The sequence below is a fragment of the Diadema antillarum genome, unplaced genomic scaffold (assembly GCF_040938485.1).
Source record: "Diadema antillarum isolate AM-2024a unplaced genomic scaffold, OU_Dant_1.0 seq00001503_RagTag, whole genome shotgun sequence".
NCBI classification, from domain to species: domain Eukaryota; kingdom Metazoa; phylum Echinodermata; class Echinoidea; order Diadematoida; family Diadematidae; genus Diadema; species Diadema antillarum.
In genome coordinates this window covers 140,343-160,730 of record NW_027272237.1, presented here as the reverse complement: position 1 = coordinate 160,730, position 20,388 = coordinate 140,343, and the positions used below count along the sequence as shown (strand labels likewise).

The following is a 20,388-nucleotide window of genomic DNA, read 5'->3' as shown; positions in this document are numbered from 1 at the left end:
TGCTATTTCTTTCTTGTTTTCCTTGGCTTTACTTTTTTTCTCCGTGTCTCTCTACCTCGTCTTCTTCTCCGCAGGAAGAAGGAAATAAAAATAATCGTAGTGTATGAAGATACAGGTCTAATTGTTGACTCACATTGTACATGCACCTGAAGTGGAAATATTTGAGGTTGGTTGACATGATAGTTAAAGGACAAGTTCACCTTCATAGACATGTGGGTTGAGTGAATGCAGCAATATTAGTAGAACACATCAATGAGAGTTTGAGGAAAATCGGACAATCCGTTCAAAAGTTATGAATTTTTGAAGTTTCTACTAAGTCACGGCTGGATGAGAAGACTACTATAGCTTGTGATTTTATATGAGTACAACTATATAAAGAAAGTATAAAGAAAATTCAAGATATTCTCACTTTTCTCACTTAATGAAAGAACACTCGACTTCTCTCTTTCAGAAGTCAGGGGGAATAATATTACCCCTAACATAAATCAGTAACAAGTCGAAGAAATGTGCACTTTATTCAAAAAGTGAAGTTTTGTGAAATTCTCTTTTTATTTTCCTTATATCGTTGTACGCATGTGACATCATACACTGTAGTAGTCTTCTCCTCCAGCAGTGATTGCACAGATATTTTAAAAATTCATAACTTTTGAACGAATTGTCGGATTTTCCCCAAACTTTCACTGATGTGTTCTACTAATATTGCTGCCTTCACTCAATCCACATGTCTATGAAGGTGAACTTGTCCTTTAACTCTTGTAATTACCCTGTGTACAAACACTCATTACGTTTATCACTATCATATATGTGACCCGTACAGTCAGATATTTCGCCATGGACCTACTAAACATGAACGGAGGTCTTTCTTTGATCCCTTCATCACCACCGCTACCTGATTAGCTGGATGTGTAAAATCTTGATAAGAAGTTCATATTAGGCGTTTTCACATCAGCCCGATAAAAATCCAAGCTCGAGATATTTTTTAACTTCCCAAGTCAGAAAATAGCGCGCTATTTCGAAACATCGGGCTGATGTGAAAACGCCTAATGAAATGAAATGAAATGAGTAGGCCTACATTTACATGTTTGGACAATGACGATTGCGTAATCGTGCATCGTCATTGACACCCAGATAGCATTGACAAAAGAACCGTTTCCCTTATTTTGGTCTTATTTTGCTGAGGATTTTATTTTTCCCCAGACTCAATTGCCTTTGAATAAACACCAGTGATGGGATCAGCAAGTCTCAAAACATGACAAATTTTGCACTACATAAACTAGTACATGCATCTGCATGTGTATGTACTCGGATTCGGAGATCGAGACTAACTGATAGCGGTTTGCTCTATTTTACGTCATCATGAGTTAAAATGTTTATCGTACATTTAGAGATACCATACACATGTTGAGCGGAGAAAGAGGACAGTTCAAAGAACAAAGACTGGAACCATCTCTGCTAACAACACCACCAGGTATCACATTTATTACCTATTAAAATCTCTCCGAACATAGATAAGGACTTTTTTACGTCTTGAGTGTTGAACATAGTTTTGATTTCCATTTCTTTTGAATATAGTTGCTGGAAGTTGTGTTGATACATCGCGCTCTCTGTTCTTTTAGTCCCATACGTGTCATTCGATGTAAGTAACATGTCTGCTTTCTTTGGCAATTGTCCACAGTGCACAATTGCCCATTTTTTGTCGCATTTTGTAAGGTGGTGGGTCGTAGATTTAGCTAAAGCACTCTCTAAACATTCTTCAGATACTCCTGCATTGCTGCAAGGTGAACAATCTGTGCACTGTGTCACTGTCACGTCAGTAGAAACAAGACGAATCCTTTCTTCGTAGAGTTAAAGTTTATGTTTGAGTTACTGAAGTTTGACATCACAAATCACATGTATTTTTTTTTTTATGCTTAGTTTAGAACCTACGCCAAATAGACCTAGACCTAGACAGAAGTCTAGTCTAGATCTTCACGAAATTATAAATCATAAGTTCTAGTCCTCTCACTTTAGATAGTCATATAATACTAGATCTAGTCTAATAGGTAAGTGAAACACCACTTTAGTCGAGAAAAAAAAATCTTTTCAGACATTCAGACTAGACATTCAGACTCTCCACTGCTTTTTAGATAGACACGATAGATTCTAGATCTATATAGACTAAAGTTTAGTATGTAGAAATTCACAAGTTTTTCACAGTCATGACAGACAGTCGACCTCGCTTACCTCCAATCAATCGGGACTAAAGAATCCTGCAATCGTCACAGTACCCATGTGTAGAATTTACCGTGACTACAGTGTAATTTGTTAATGTTCGAATGATGTCTGTATTAAATGCTGATTGTTTGCATGTTTGTCACAATTATAATTTCATTAGAATGTGACAAAAAAAATGAATGGAAATGGGCTCTCATTCGATCTTTCAGCATTGTTCAGTGTACATTCTGTAACAAACATTAAAAAAAAAAGAAAAACGGAAGAAATGGGTGCAAGAGTTTCAGGATATGTGTGTAAGTGTGGCATGTCTGTAAACACTATACCGCCAGTACTAGATAGAATGCAGTATGTGTTTGCTCACATGTTCATGTCATGTGGGGAATACAGAGTGAGCACTTGCTTTCCCAATACTTCGCAAAGCATCATGCTGCTATAAGCGCTTCATGGGCAAGAGTGCTGCAGCATTTTGTGTACATATATGTGACCGTGCACCACAAAACAAACAAAAAGTCGCACACAGTGATTTTGTGTGAGGACTGAAAATAGGTGAAATGGGTCAACCTAACCAATCTTGTCTTGAGTTCTTCATATTTTCTGAAAGAGCAAGTCTTTTTCTATAGTGTTTTAAAGTTTGGATCATTAGACATAAAACAAACAGGAACTTGTGTTTTCAGCAGTTTTTCTCGAACACTTTTTGGTGGAATAGTGTGATTAGTTGTGTCTCATAGAACCCTCTTTCGAATTTCTCAAAAACCCTGTCCATACACTTCACATTCAACTCCAGTAACTTTGAAGAGAATGGTGCTACTGCATTAAAAGTTGGTATTAATCATGTACAGAATGTGCTAATGAAACATATTCAATTTCATCTTAATCTGATAATCCCTTCATTGTTGTAGCTCCGGTGGTCAACATCCTGTTTTTTGTTCAATTCGTCCCACAGCTAGCATTGCTTGGTAAAGATTAAGCGCTTGAATACACCCTGTACTTCAGAGCCTGTTTTCTCAGTTCACTCTTTCCAGAGTGTGTCCTTTCTTTCCAATATTTAGATAGGTTAGGACAGTCCATTTTAATTGAGTTATACATCATTTTAAAGCTTAGAGTCTGCTCTTTCAGAATCTACTCTTAACTAAAAATCCATGTCTGGCGACTTTGTGTTTGTTTTGTGGTGCAGAGTCACATATGTACATTGCAGGGGTGGATCCAGGAATTCCGTAAAGAGGGGGCACATTTACAAAATTAAAGGGGGGGGGGGGCGCATGCACCCCTCCCCCATTTTTTTCTTTTTATTTCTTTTGTTTCAACAAAAAATAAAAGGGGGGGGGGAGGCGTGTGCCCAGTGCGGTCCTCCCTGGATCCCCCACTGCATTGTAGGTGTGAGGGTATTTTCGTTACACACAGTTCGTAGTGTTGGATGCAAAAATCATTCCTTGAAGTATAATTTACAATCAAGTGTGAAAAGATTTTTGAGTTTTCATGCTTTCTTTACTTCCTTTGTGTGCTTAATCTTAACATTTGTGTGTGTGTGTGTGTATGTGTGTGTGTGTGTGTGTGTGTGTGTGTGTGTGTGTATGTGAATAGCTGAGCAATATGGGAATTTTGCTTTGAGTGATATGGGGGGGGGGGGGGGTAATACCGGTAAGTTTAATATAGATGGGCCAGGAATTTCACATTGAGGTAATTGAACTTTGAGTAAGTTACTTCAACTTATACATATTTTTAGGAGTGGATTTACATGACGAAAAATTGGGACTTTGTATTTTGCCATCGTGATTAGTGACATTTGGCCAATCTGATATCGAAGTATGTTTGAGGTTCAGTTGGCTGTACTTCATAATTCTGTGTAGTCACCAAGCACCTGTAGAAGTTTCTTTCTGCTTTTTTCAATACAGGCTCATGATGGACAGTACACCCGAGTTCCCCCATGTTGCCACTTCACCTGGAGAGTTAAGTCCAGAGGCCGAGGAGGACACTACCCAGACAGTATGCCCCATTGACCCACCCTTACCCACAGTGGATGATACACCAACAGTGGCCCCAGCACAGGGTCCAACAACGGCAGAGCAGTTACAGCAAGTGTCAGGTGAGAGTGAACAACCGGAGTCAGCCGATGATGTCTGCAAAGAAAGCGAGTTTCCGCAAGTGGAGACCTCACCGCTACCACCAGCGGACGTACACGTAGAAAGGGCTGATACACCACTTGAGGCAGAGGCCGATTCGACAGAGAAGGCAGAGGTCGATTCGACAGAGAAGGTAGAGATGGATTTGACAGAGAAGGCAGAGGCCGATTTGACAGAGAGTGCTTGCCAAGATGAGGTTTCACCACCAGAGGAGTCTGAAAGTAATATCCAGGCTGAGTCTGAAGGTGTGCATCAATCTGGAGAAGTCACCACTACCGAGGAGGCTGAACATTCACAGAATGATAATGAGCTGGAATCGGCTGAAAACAACCAACTTGCAGATGAATTGAGAACAGAAGTGGACAGTGTCGGTGAAAGTGAAAAGCTCCAGAGCAGTGAGTGCATAGGACCTGTTGCAGTCGCTCCCCATCAATCTGAGGACAAAGTGAGCGCAGGTGATGCATCAGAGTTGTGTTTAGACAGTGAGAAGAGTGAGATGCCAAGCAGTTCACCCAAGCCATCCGAGGACCCAGAAACTAATGCTGAGAAGACTCTGCAGCAGACAGGACCAATAGCAATTGATGCCCCTCGAGAGGAGCTTGTATCAGATGAGCCTAGCGAAATCGTACAGAGCTCTGAAGAAAAGCAAAACTTGCATGATGTTGATATACACAGCACAAATGCAGAAGAAACTGATCCTGCAAATGTCACAGAGAGCAGAGATGATGAGAAACCTATTCCAAGTTCTGAAGAGGGAGCTGATGAGTCTAAACCTACAATATGTGAAGAGGATGTAAGTACAGACCAAACTGTCCATGTGAGTGAAGGAACAGCCAATATAGTCGATGACTCACTCAGCGAGGGACCAGTAGCTGAGACTGGAGGGGAAGATAGGGGCGAGGAGACGGCCGACAGTACCACAGATGTTCAGAAAGAAAAAACTCTAGATAATGGCGGTGATGTTGCCATGACAACCGATGATACATCCAAAGATGATGATGCTGCCGCGGAAGAGACTCTGGAGCTGATGGACACCCAAATCCTGGAGAGCGACGACGGGAACACGCAGGACTCGTTTGCAGATCCGAGCGGCGGGATCGAGAGAGGACCCTGCAGCCGGGAGCAGACGATGAAGGAGGTGAAGGCCCTAGGTGGCCTGCCCTCCATGAGGCTCCACGACGAGTGCAGCATGGAGAGCTTCGTCTCCGCCAAGAGCAGCGAGTTCGACTACATGGACAGCCTCCAGGGGAGTCCCCTGCCGGTCAAGCGGGTCCGGGAGCTGATTGATGAAAGTCCCAGGGCAAGCCCCGTCCCTTCCAAGCGTTCGAGAGCCAGCTCCCCAGCATCGCGGGACACTGATGCTGGGATTCAGAGTGATGATGAGTGAGTACTACATGTTTCCAGACTCGATATATTTATTTTTCTTCATATTTGTTGCAATGCACCTTAAAACATAGCTCAAAGTGGTAGTTGGGGTAGCTAAATTTCTCTTCATGTTTTTTTTTCAAATCAGCACAAAGACAATCACTGCATACAATGTATTTTTTCTGCTGTTCTTTTAAAGTATGTTGATGTGGTCCTTAGAGCCGTTTATCTATAAAGTAATCCAAATACAAAAGTGTCCTTTGAAACAAAAAAAAATCTTTTCTCTATGTTCCATCCATAGCTATACTGAAATAGTTTTGTAATAAACCTTTTTTTGTAGGTACATTGCTCTTATATTGCTTGAGATAATTTGTGACAACCATGTCAGTAGCCTGGTCAGCAGTGAGAATTAATGATATTCAAAATGCTTGAGTAAATTTCAAGCACCTACAGGATATTGTGTACCTCTTGTTTTGAGAATGAATAGTTCAAGAAAGTTCAAGTGAGTTTGGTATTGTTCGCTTTGCAGTTTACTAACTGCTTGACCTATCAAACTACAGATGCATCATTGCATCTACACTTGTCTCATCATATTAGGGCTGCCTTTGAAGAGAGTAATTGCTGCATGTGGTTGTGTATTTACATTGCAGCTTGGGCCAATTTCCAGCAGAGAATGTGTTTGAATACCAGTGGCCCCAGGATGGCTCTGGTGACTACTACTTTGTCCAGGAGCAGATCAGCGAGTTTCTTGGAGTCAAGTCCTTCAAGAGAAAATACCCAGGTGAGCTTTCACTGGGCAAGCCTCCTTGCTCCAGTTTTTGTTTTGGATATTTTTCTTGATTAAAAGAATATGTACATGTATGTGTTTAGGAGTATATGTATGTGATTTATGTTAATGTTAGGAAGCTCAATTTAACCTTGACCCCTTTCAAATCAAACATGGCAAGATGCTATCCTGAGTTGACAATTGAATACCTTTCATTTTGCACAAGAAGCACAGTATTCATTGATGACTATGAATCATGTTCACTCTGACAGATCTGGAGAGACGAACCATGGAAATCAAGGAGAAGGAATTCCTGATGGAAAGGGGCGTGGTTACAGAAGAGCAAGTCACACTAGGTAAGGTTGCTACTTTTAACAAGTATACATGGTGTATATATCTAGTAGTATACACAATGTTATACATGTAGTTCTGTCATTAAAACATATCCTTGGTAAGGTCCCTACATCCGACAAGGATATATATTTCTAGTGTATAGTGGTGTCCAGTGGCGTATCTAGGGGGGGGCAAGGGGGGCACGTGCCCCGGGCGCCACTCCTTGGGGGCGCAAAAAAAAAAAACGAAGAAGAAGAAAAAAAAAAAAACGAAGAAAAAAAAAGAAAAGAAGAAGAAGAAGAAGAAACTCACCGGAAGGGGGGGGGGGGGGGGGGGGGCAGAAAACCAAATAAAAAAAAGATAAAAACAAAACATAACGATGACTCGGACAAAATGACAATGTTTATTGTGTTCACACAAGAATTCCATGTTATGTAAGCTGAAATACAATTTTCGGCTCGCTCGCTACGCTCGCTCTCCAAATTTTATATAGAAGAAGAAGGTAAGAACAAAATGTGATGATGAAGCGGACAAAATGACAATGTCTATTGTGTTCACACATGTCATTTTATATTCAGTAGGCAAAATGTTTCACTGAGCAGCGGCTGCAATTTCTTTCGTTCTGAAGCGATCGCCAATTGGATCAAAAGAAGGCGCCAACGGTTTCGAACATACAGGGGGGGGGGGGCGCCAAAAAAAAAAAACAAGATAAGAACAAAACGTAATGATGACGTGGAAATATACAAATTTCGGCTCACTCGCTCGTACTAATCTAGAGTATTTCTTCAAGCCCTCAGTTTGTTGGTAAAAATCGTTATCTATAAGGCCGTCACTATATCTTGATTAGAATTGTAAGATTTGATAAGCAAAAAATGACAAGAGTTCTATGTTTTGTAAGCTGAAATACAAAAATTTTCGGCTCGCTCGCTGCGCTCGCTCGCAAAAATTTATCAAAACAAAAAGGAGATAAGAACAAAACGTGATGATGATGACGCGGAAATATACAAATTTCGGCTCACTCGCTCGTACTAATTTAGAGTATTTCTTCAATTCCTTAGTTTGTTGGTAAAAATCGTTATCTATAAGGCCGTCACTATATCTTGATTAGAATTGTAAGATTCGATAAGCAAAAAATGACAAGAGTTCCATGTTTTGTAAGCTGTAATACAAAAATTTTCGGCTCGCTCGCCAAAATTTATCAAAACAAAAAGGAGATAAGAACAAAACGTGATGATGATGACGCGGAAATATACAAATTTCGGCTCACTCGCTCGTACTAATTTAGAGTATTTCTTCAAGCCCTCAGTTTGTTGGTAAAAATCGTTATCTATAAGGCCGTCACTATATCTTGATTAGAATTGTAAGATTTGATAAGTAAAAAATGACAAGAGTTCCATGTTTTGTAAGCTGAAATACAAAAATTTTCGGCTCGCTCGCCAAAATTTATCAAAACAAAAAGGAGATAAGAACAAAACGTGATGATGACGCGGAAATATACAAATTTCGGCTCACTCGCTCGTACTAATTCAGAGTATTTTTTGCAAGTCTTCAGTTTGTTAGTAAAAATCGTTATCTATAAGACCATCACTATACATTGTATCTTGATTAGAATTGTAAGATTTGATAAGCAAAAAATGACAAGAGTTCCATGTTTTGTAAGCTGAAATACAAAAATTTTCGGCTCGCTCGCTGCGCTCGCTCGCCAAAATTTATCAAAATTAAAAAGGAGATAAGAACAAAACGTGGTGATGACGCGGAAATATACAAATTTCGGCTCACTCGCGCGTACATGGGGGGGGGGGGGGCATTTCATGAAGCAATTTGTCAGATATTTCGTCTGACAAACTGTTAAAAGCTACTGAAATTCTTGCTTCTGATTGGCTGAAAGCAAATTTTGTCCGACAAGTTGTCGGACAAAATGCTTCATGAAATGCCCCTCTGATTTAGAATATTTTTTAAAGTACTCAGTTTGTTGGTATAGATAAATCGTTATCTATAAGGCCGTCACTATCTTGATTAGAATTGTAAGATTTGATAAGCAAAAAATGACAAGAATTCCATGTTTTGTCAGCTGAAATACACAAATTTTCTGCTCGCTCGCTGCGCTCGCTCACCAAAATTTATCAAAATTCATTACATTTAAATCACCGTCAAAAGACCCCTTTTAAGGGCTTGAAAAGCATATCATGTGGACTTTGCTTAAAGTCCCTACCGGGATGGGGTTGGGGTTGAACAATAGTCTTTTTCAGAAATTAGGGGTGCAATTTTCGCGCTTGCCCCGGGCGCCGTTTTCCCTAGATACGCCACTGGTGGTGTCATCAAAATGCGGATTTGTATGACAAAGTACTTTCACATGTATGGCTTTGGAGCTAATTTTCTTGCATTAACAACACACATTTTTTTAATTCACCACACTATGTATAGGCAGCATAATAAGCTTTGTCCAGCTTTACTTCATTTCTTAACTCAAATAACAGGGATGAGTAAGAGCAATGATAGATCATAAGTTCACTTGATATTCTCTGTTTACTTGATATTATACGGAGCCAATGGAGAAATGATTCCCATTCATTTTAATTGTAGGATGGTCTATAGAAAACTTCATCAATTCTTATTTCTTATTTGAGTCACACATCTGTACCAGTTTTAGAATGAATGCATTTTTGAATGTGGTATATTTTCAAATGATAATGTCAAAGTGTATTTTCCTACTTGGCAGGTCTGACTGCCTTAAGAGGGGAGGAGGTGTATGACTTGATGATGAAGGACTACCCAAACAGGTACTCAGAGTATGCCAGGGTCATCCAGGAGAAGCAGAGACAAAACATCAGCAACAGGCACAAGGGATATGGAGTGGTAAGTGGGTGTGTCTCATCTCTACTCAGCATGTCATCAATGCCAACCCTGCATGTGTACCATAACCCTTTGCATGCTCTAAGAGCTGATTGACACAGACAACCCCACACTGTCCAAAGACCCTAGCACGGAAGGGGTTAATCTATGATGTATTCATTGCTACTTTATCAGGGCACTGGTATTGAGGGTTGCCAGGTGGAGCACGAGAATGCCTCATATAGACCATGAAACTGTTGTCTCTATTTGTTGTGTGAGACCAGCAGAGGACAGGAACATTTCTCTATCCTTTAATCAGATTATCGTGATAGATCAGAATGTTTGACATTGATTTTGATAATCATAGACTAATAAACCAACTTCAGATCTGTATGAACATTACATCCTTTTTTTTCTCTCTCTCTCTCAACCCCATCACTATCTCCATCAGCCCGCAGTGGATGCCAGTAAGATCAAGGAGTACATCAAGAAAGCTGCGAGACAGGCTGCAGACTTCAATGCCGCCCTCATGAGGGAGAAGCGGGAGGACAGGCAGTACTACTTTGATCTCCAAACGATGGTTAGAAACTTAAATACATCCTATCTATCACTAGCCACATGAACCCCTCGTTAACCCTTAACTAGCCAAAATGTTTCTTCCACGATGTCAGTCGGTACTTGCTGAAAGAAGCAGTGATTTTGTACAGTTTTGTGTCGGTTAGAACTAATTGAACATTTTTTTTTTTTTTTGGAGAGTAAATTTCAGAGTGGGATGATACAAATCAAATTGAACGGATAAGGTGAATGATTAGGGATATACAAATCAACCTGAACAAGTAGGGTGAATAAGTACCCCGGTATGGTGATCTAAATCAAACTGTACTAGTATAGATGAATATTGAAAGTAGGATGATACAAATCAAACTGAAGAAGTAAGGTGAATGTGTAGGGTGGTACAAATCAAACTAAACTACGAAGGTGAACGAGTAGGATGATATAAATCAAACTGAACTAGTAAGGTGAACGAATAAGGTGATATAAATCAAACTTAATGAACTGAACAAGGATGGTATCAATCCTTCAAAAGAACACACAGACGTTTTCACCCATCCTTCTCCACACACACTTATGTGCACACACTCTCTCACCCACATGCGCACGTGAGAGCAACAACATTTATGTTTCTCTCTGGTTCAGAGGCTAATGAGTAAGGCAACAAAGCATCCTTGAAACTGTTTGTGGTAGGCTGTGAAATGTAATGATTTATTGAGAAAGCTGATTGTAACAGCATATTCTAATTAAGTAGATGATATTTGATAATGGGCCATAATGATAGTGGTAGCATATCATAAATTTTGTATAGATTGACCAATTCTTTTCATTCCATCATTTTATCAATGTTATCATTGTTGTTGCTGTTGATGTTTTTATTATTAAAAATCTAATAGACAGTGTACAACAACGTTTGTGCTTTCCTTGGTTCATTTCTAATGCGCCAATTTCCATCTTATATGTCCACAGCAAATCCACATGCCCCAGTCCAGGATGAAGAAACTAACCAAGGAACTGACCAAGATTGGCGCCTACCCTGTAGCGGTCATCCCAGGACAGTACCAGGACTACTGTAGATAGTTAGTCTTCTTTTTCTTTAAATCCTTCATTGCTTTGCACACTGTTGCCTCTTAGAAACAGTGTGTACCAAGACTGTAGTCTGGCATTGCCAGCAAGGTAGGGGAAAAGGGTTGGAGAAGTCATATGGAAATCTGCTGAATTTCCCTCAATATTCCGCATAATGGTGACGAGTAGTATGAAGATATCAATCACGCAAAATTACAAAGTATGATCAGGTTAAGATTTGTTTAGAACAGAGATGTTGACATTTTATCTCAACCGATCGTCAATATCTGTCAGTTACTTACGTGTAAAAGTCTTTCAAGAACATTATGTTAGAAAGATCATCAGAGAGTTTAGTGTTTCTAGTGTATTGAAAATCATTCATCCTATGAAAATATTCCTTAAAACAAAAGAAATAGAAAGAAGCTGTGTTTGACTTTACTGCTTCCGTGACTCACTTTGCATCCATATTCTCATTTGCAAGAACATTTCTAAAAAAATACACTGCTTATGCAGTGGCTGATAGACTGGAGTTTTTCTCTTCATGTTGTGTCAAAGTTAAAGTACTGATGAATTTCCATCCTGATTTTCCCATTTGCTTCCAGCTATTCGTCAGACGAGCTGCGCTACTTGCCCCTGAACACCGCCATCTACGGTCCGATGTCCATCCGGAGGGAGACGGACTACGGACCGGAGGTTGAGGAGGGGGATGGAGAGGACCAGGAGCACATCTCGGTGAGGAGATCTTCCAATTAATAGTTGGTTCCATCTTGATGATAGCTAGAGAACCACGTGGATTGTATGTCCAGCTGGTGGTGTTGTGAAAAGGCAGATGTGAAGGGTTAAAGGGATAGTATTGTATTGGTGGAGATGAGCGTTGGGCTTCTAGCTTTTTGTGAGATACCACAAAACCAGAACAGACCATACCCTTCTAAGAGGAATTCAAAGTTATTTTTTTTTTATAATGAAAATTGGTTGTGGGATGGATGAGACATCTAAAAACAAAGAAAAGCAAAGTGATCGTAATGAAAGTTGGGTCCCACCTTTTATTACAATCGCTCTGTTTGGGAAATCTCAGCCATTTCAAAACCAGATTTCATCAAATAAACATTTAATCCCTCTTGGAATTACATGTTCTTTCATATCTAATTAGAGATTTCTCATTATCTCACCAAAAATGTCAGAAACCTGAATTAGGTCTCAACCAAAACTATACGTTCTCTTTAAGATATACAATAGCTAAGGGGGAGAAATAATTGGAGGAGTTCATACTATTACTGCACTGCAGATTGCGTCATTTTGAAAATATCAGCTATTATTTGTTTAGTGTGGTGGTGCTGCTAATGTTGCAATTCTTTTCTGCCATTTATCATTGTGCAACCATTGTATGTCGACCTGAAAGTAAGGTTTGGATTTTGAAAAGAAGACCACTTTCGAATCGATGATTCTTGTGTTGAGTTGTTTTTATTGCAACGTATTGGCATATTGCCCTTCATCGATTTAGATAAGCACTGATTAATCAGTGTATAAAATAATAACCATTATATAAATCATGGACATACATATCTATCCATCTTTAAACCCGAGTACATATGCCCATGATTTTTATTATGACCATTACTCTAAACAATGAATAATTGGGGCTTATTTGTGATGATCAAAGGCACTTTGTCAATCAGTTGCAATTAGACCCCAACTAGTTGCGATGCAGTAATCATGCATTTTTTTCTCGTTATCTTTTTTATTCCCCCCACCTGGCAGGACATCACCCAGCTGGATGATCTGATAGCAGGAAGGGACAAAGCTCCCAGTGATGCACCAGGGGATAGCGGATCGCAGCAACCTCAGGAAGGCCAGGAACAGATGCAGACACTGAACCAGAACCCCCAGCCACTGCCACCACCGCCGCCACCACAGCAGAAAGACCAGCAGCAGCTGCAGCTGCAGCAACAGGGTCAGCCCCCTTCCCAGCAGGTCCAGCAGCAACTGCAGCAGACCCCGAATGGTGGTGCCCAGCCCAACGCCCAGCAGCCCATGCGGGCACCTGGTGCGGGGCCGTCCGGGCCGGTGGTGGTCCCGCCAGGGCCCGCATCCAGTGGGGATGAGAGTGACGTGGTGAGGGTGCCCGGACCGGAGGCCCTGCAGCTGAGCATGGAGGCTGTGGTGCCCATCACACAGCCGTATCAGGTGAGTGCAAATCATCACTTCAGCCTCATGACAAGATTTCCATGCATAAGCTCAACTGTCTTTTGTTGATTATTAGTTCCTCGGTACTTTTGAATGCAAGACATAAAGGAAATGAGAGTATGAAAATACTACCGCCTTGATGATGTAAAGTCAGTCTGACTGTGATTTCCATCAGACAAGCTTAGAAATTCAACAATATGACATTCACAGATGGAAGCAAAACTATCAATTGTTGCGCTTTATGTAATCCACATAGAGCCCAATCCTACATGTTTATCCCATCGAGTGTGTTGTACAAAGTTTGGAGTCTGCGGGCATCATGTGTCTATCAGGGTGTCTGTACATATTGTAACCAACATATCATAATGATGATATTGATCATTATCTTCTCCATTATCCTTCTTCCCTTTACAACCCATTGCTATTGGATAATTTGTTAGGCCTTCTAATGTTTTAATTGTAAATGACTCCACAAAGGGTGGCTCTGTCAGTGAGTGAAACAGTATTGCATGGGAGTGAAACATGGTAAGTAAATTCTATGCACGCTAGAACATTTTGTCTTTAATTTCATGTTTAAATTCCTTTATACTATATACAGCATGCATATAAACATGTTTATTTTACTGTGTCTTCCCTCCCTGTGCATTGATCAATTCTTGCTTGTAGCCCAAAGACCTTCCAGATGCCATCTGTGGCCTGTGTCTGAAGGATCGCCATGCCAACACAAAGGGCGTACCAGAGGAGCTGGTTCATTGCTCCCAGTGTGACAACAGTGGTAGGTTAAAGGAAGAGAGTGGTTTCTGTACTCCACACTATACATAGTAACATTAAGGCTCTTTATTATTTTTGGTTCAGTTATATATTTATGATATGCTTACAATTTGCATTACGTATCTTATTAGGTAGGACCCTACTAGCAATTTTCTATATGCTCTTTGTCATGTTTTGTCATTGTTTTTTTCTGGGTATTATACAATCTCCAAGTGATTGGTATGTATTATTGATAAGTGTACAGCAACACCTGCAATTCAGCCTTGAGCTGCAAAAAGATGGAATGCAGTGTAATTATTAATGCGTGTCTACCTTAGTGACATATGTTTTTAAATTTATGGATGAATATATACCATTACAAAGGAAAAACAAAACAAATCTCTCATGGAGGATATGTCCATGGAATTAAGAATAACAACCACGTACAAAACTAATAAGAGCAAATATATAATTATGTAGTAAATGACTGTAAGGAAAAACAACACCAGTGCCAATTTCTTAAATGATTGTGATTGTTATAATATTGATCAGTGTACAGCAGTACCTGCAGTTCAGCCTTGAGCTGCAAAAGGATACAATGCAGTGTAATTATCAATGTGTGTCTACCTAATTGACATATCGTCGCTGGGGTGACAAGACCTCATATCTCAAAAATGTCAAAAAAAATTTTTTAGCTTAATGGTCAAATAATGGGTCAAGTGATGTCCTGGCCAAAGCCCAACTGTCTTACTCCAAAAATGAAGCCACCATGACATGTCAAAGAGAAGGCTTTCTCATTCACTACAGTGCTTTGGCCGCCATGTTTTTTCGCTCTCCTGAACATTTGACATTTTTGAGATACAAGGTTTTGTCACCCCAGCGACGATATACTGTTTTTAAATTTATGAATAAATATTTACCACTACAAAACAAAACTAAAAAAAAAATCTCGCTTGTAGGATGTGGCCATGGAATTAAGCATAACAACCACATAGAAAGCAAATAAGAGCAAAAGTATGTAATGAATGACTTTAAAGAAACACAACACCGATGCTAATTTCTTCACTGGGTGTGGTGATGATAATGGTGTTGCCATGGTTTGCGTTAGAAGAAGGGAAGATGATGTGAGTGACAGATTACAAAGATTGCAAAAGATTCCTTTGGTGTCCCCTGAAAGGCAAGAGGACTTTTCATTCAATAAACTGAGGATGTTTGTCAGCTGAGGAAACACAACTAACCTTTACTGTGATTTCTTTGTTAGGGATATCTATGTAGTTTACTCACAAAGAGGAATTGTATGTGTTTGTTTTATGCATTATCTGTATAATTATTGTTTATTACTGGTGTCATTTTATAGCCTCTAATTTGACTGCGATGTGATTCCATCATAACCCAGTGGACAAAGAAAATGTCTATGAAGGGACAGTGGATATCAAATCAAATAAAGTGAATTAGCCTAATGCAAATATGATGATAATAATAATGCAAATATTTACTAGCTGGGCCAGTTGTGGCTAAATACTTACATGTAGGTAACAGAAAGGATGAAGAGGACGTTCACTATTAAGTACAACAATGTAAATCATCTGTCTAGCCAAAGGGAAGACTACTTTGTCTCCACCAGACAAACCTATTCAAATGCCATGCTGATGTGCTCTTACAGAACATACAAATGCCCTTTGTATTCTATCCACCCAGGTCACCCCTCATGCCTGGAGATGAATGATGAGCTGGTGAAGACCATCAAGACCTACCCCTGGCAGTGTATGGAATGCAAAACGTGCTCCCAGTGTGGTGACCCAACACACGAGGTAGCTAGGTCCCCGACTTGTGATACCTGGGCAATGCCTGCCAACTGTTGATTAAGTTTTTCTACACACCTCTTCAACTTGTGCTCAAATGTTGAAGTATGACAAGGTTTGGGTATCTTGATCAGCTGTTGATAGGTTTTATCCAGGTATTTCTTTTCATGCCACAGAAAGCAATGTTAATATTGAGTTACCGCTTGTATTACCTGTGCAACTGTGCATTATTTTGGCACATGCATGATGCCTATTTTCAAATTTGTGTTCTATGGTTCTGACTTTGATATACAATTTGGAAAGTCGTATCAGGGAAAAGCATGGAGAATATGGTACAGGGGAAACTCGGTATAACGACCACTGCTATAACGAGATATCGGTTATTACGAGGAAATTTTCCCGGTCCCAAATTTGCTTCCACACAAGTCTATGTAAAATGCTACTCTTATAGCGAGATCGCCTATAACGAAATAACTGCTATAACGAGATAAATGTTGTGATTTCCAAACAAAGAAAAACATAACCAATCAAACCTTTTATAGCGAGGTAAAGCAAAATGTCTTCGGGTAAAGCTTTACTTCGCCTGTGCGATCACATGTTCCGAGATTGTAAAGCTCGATGCGCCAAAAACTGTCTTGTACACACATATTTTCTTCAGTTCACTCTACAGCTAGCACCGCATGTTGTACATGTATACATGTGTGTGTGTGCGCACACTGATTACTAATGCAGAAAATGTGGTGGGACGGCCGTATACATGACATCATCACGACGTTTAGCAAGTGTGAAGCAATCTGATGCTGTGATTGGCTTTCTACGTAGGGAATTCCCCATCTTCACACACACGCAGTCATAATGTACATACAGAATGTGTCACACACAGCATTGTGCAGACCATTCCCCAATTCAAGCTTTCCACACACAACACACACCCATACTATCCACGTACCAATCCACAGACGATCTTCACACAATCGCAAGCTATATGATTTACGAATTCAAACATCTACAATTAATAACAAAAACATTCTTGATATCGGATTTCATTGGCGAAAAAACATCTTCTTACCCATAAAGGTGAGTAATTACCTCACACACATTACCAAGTTATCAGTATTGATTGAAAGATGATGGGTAGTCCCACATGTGCAAATTAATGTCTTTATGTTATGCTTTCTTTTATGCCTACTGATATAACGAGATATCGGCTATAACGAGGAAAACGACTCGGTCCCGACCATCTCGTTATATCGAGTTTCCACTGTATAGCAAGGCAAATGGCTCTTTTGATTGCGAGTTTAACAGGCTAACTGCAGCTATCCCATCATAACAAAAAGAAAGAGGGGAAACAGAAAAGAGATAGATGGCAGAAAAAATTGATTGATTAATAGATAGATAGATAGATAGATAGATAGATAGATAGATAGATAGATAGATAGATAGATATTAGGTAGGTAGATTATTAGATAAATAGATTGATAGATTGATAGATAGATAGATCGATAGATGGATAGATAGATAGATAGATAGATACGTAATTAGATAGATAGATAGATGAACTGATTGATTGATCAACCGATCGATCGATCGATTGAGAGGCAGAAAGTGATAGAAACGAGAGACAGTATCAACAGAATAGATAGGCCAAACATGTCAGATATACCAGCATGACAACACAACAAGTCTTCAGTAGCAAAACCTCACTCCATTGCAATGATTAATTGATGCTGAGTTTAGCTCTGAGCATAGCCTCAACACTCCTCCGCCGCAAGTAAGCATGAACACTGAATATTCAACTTACACATGTACTTATCTTCCCCTGTTTAGGACAAGATGATGTTCTGTGATAAGTGCGACCGGGGCTACCACACGTTCTGCGTGGGACTCACAGACATACCCACAGGTAGGAGGCATCAATCTACATTCACTGATCTGTCCAACTACCCAACATATCGATCTATTGCATGATAGTCAAGACATCCCTATACCTCTGAGATGATCAGTGGACGCTGTGCTCTAAATGTAATATTTATTGTGCTTTAAGTGCAAGAACACAAAACAAAACAAAACAAAACAAAACAAAGGAACTACAGGGAATTCCTGTTATACCTGGTACTGAGTGTTACTTCATCACTTTTTTGTGGTCAAGATTGGTATGAATGACTGCCTTGAGGCTACACCTATTACTATGGCATCACAGGCAGCATTCAGGTGGCATTCAAGTGGTTTCAATATCCTGTGGAGTGATATTGTCAGAGTATGATGTGCTGGTACGACTGTCAAAGCATACTGTAATGTTTGTGTTTTGTTTTGTGAGATTTTCGTCTCCTGCACTTAGTCTTGTCAGTGTAGATATATTGTATTTTATTAAACAAGATAGAGCACACTCAGGCATGTAAATGTTGATGATATTAGACTGCACCAAACTAAAATTTGCAATCCTTCTCTCTCCCCAGGTCTTTGGTTGTGTCCAAGTTGTTCTTCGGGGGGCGGCATCCCTCCCCCAGTGCCCCCTGCCAACCCCATTCCAGTCCCCATACCGGTACCCGCCGGCCTTCCTCCGGCCCCCCTACCCATCCCCGTCCCCATCCCCGTCCCCACCAGCCTGCCACCACAGCTGCCACAAAGCCAACAACTCCAGCAACTGCCCATGCAAGAACATCCGCCGGCAACACTGCTGCCACAGCCGCCACAGCCGCCACAACAGCCACCACAGCCACATCCACAACCACAGGCACCACTGCCGCCACAGCAGCAGCAACAGCCACACGTGTTACAAGCCTCCCAGCCATCCACACCATTCCAAGAGCCAGCTCTGGGCAGCAAGAGGAAGAGCACCAAGCGGTAGCCACTTCAGCAACTTCAGCAACAACCCGCACAACAGTCATGACACCCTCACCCACATACATGTATCTCACTTTCATGATGCATACCCATTTGGCCATGTGCTCAGCTAAGTACAGCCACCCTGGTAGATAACCATTTGAAATTCATTGTGTCTAATGGTACACTGCTCCCAATACCAGACCTTCCAACATTTGAATTTCAAAATTCCTAATGATTTGCGCGGCTCATCAAACTTTGTGTCACGTCGCGAAATGCCTGGCTTATTGAGATACAGTAATATGCATCATGCAGCTACCCAACACACATCTTGATGTTGGGCACATTTACATGTAATTAAGGGATTGTTTCAAGAAGTTTCAAACTGGATTTTTAAAAATCCAAGAGAACCTAAAGAGAGGGGGAAAAAACAATGAAAAGGGTTAGAAATGCAACAAAAAACACAACAGCATTTAGTGGTTTCCATGTAGTCTAAGGTAAAACAGAACTTGAAAAGATAAATTGTTATCTGAACAAAAGGATACAATATTTTGAAATCCATACCAATTTTATCTTGAACCAGAGGTACCAGCAACCTCCTCTGATTTTTTTTGTTCCTGAAGATCTCTGTAGGTTGCCTTCTTACACTGCTGGAGCAATGCAGTAGGATGTGTCTGCTCATAGCACACTGTACCTCTGGAGAGCATGTAGTACTTCTGTATAAGAATGTCTCCTAGTGTTTCAGTGGTCATACTGGCTTTGAATTTTGTCTTTGCCTTGGTCACAAAGCTAAACACTCTCTCACAATCAGCATTGCTGTGGAAAAGTACTAAGACTACTTTCACAAGTTTTGAGAGAGAAGGGTACTTAATCTTCATGTTCAGATCTTTGAGCTGTCCAATCAAATGCCACTGTTGATCAGCATGGGGACAGTCAACTACTTCTTTGGGCAAATCATCCACTTGATAAGCTAAGAACTCTTCCTCCAGCTGGTCCATCTGCTGATTGGAGTTCACACCAAGGCAACTGAATCTCTCAGCAAAGTATCTGACACTCCCAAAGTTTACATCCTCTCTTTTCCTCACATCTGCAACCTCTGCATGGCAGATGACAGGGTCGTTATATGGGAACTTCTTCACCATATATTGTGCAGCTGAAGTGTAGTAACTTCACACAGACTTGAAGAAGGCTGATGTGTCAATCATCTCACTTGCTTGCAAATACTCTCTTGCTGCTGCCCCAACAAACAAGTCTTCATCATCTTTCTGATGCACTCTCTCATCAAATGGAAGCTCATACAAGTTGTCTTTGTATGCATTCATTGCAGCAGGTGTGATAAACCGAAGGAACAGAGCTTTCAGTTGATCTAGAAGCACACTCCTCATCACATGTATGCATGGAGCATCTTTTTGTAATGTTACATTTGCCTTCTCAAAAACTGGTATGGATGCAGATAAAAACAGACAGTAAAGCTTTGTACTCTCTGCACTGAGTGCTCTCACAACTCGTTGAGGTCTTGTCAATGGCTTAGAGTCAATTTTTCCCCTTCAGTTTCTCTAGCCTCCTCTTTTCCTGTTGCATC

The 20,388-nt window shown here is 40.4% G+C and overlaps 1 protein-coding gene across 1 annotated transcript; it reads left to right on the top strand.

Annotated features, from left to right (window-relative positions):
• Positions 1 to 1,401: 1,401 nt before the first annotated feature.
• On the top strand, positions 1,402 to 18,831 carry LOC139710130 (uncharacterized). The gene is made up of 13 exons (XM_071622062.1): positions 1,402 to 1,468; positions 4,107 to 5,717; positions 6,350 to 6,480; positions 6,738 to 6,821; positions 9,518 to 9,654; positions 10,082 to 10,210; positions 11,152 to 11,261; positions 11,850 to 11,979; positions 13,006 to 13,431; positions 14,098 to 14,206; positions 15,880 to 15,992; positions 17,811 to 17,886; positions 18,440 to 18,831. Exons 2-13 carry the CDS (start codon positions 4,111 to 4,113, stop codon positions 18,829 to 18,831), a joined length of 3,444 nt encoding a protein of 1,147 aa, XP_071478163.1. The 5' UTR covers positions 1,402 to 1,468; positions 4,107 to 4,110.
• The last annotated feature ends 1,557 nt before the right edge of the window (positions 18,832 to 20,388 follow it).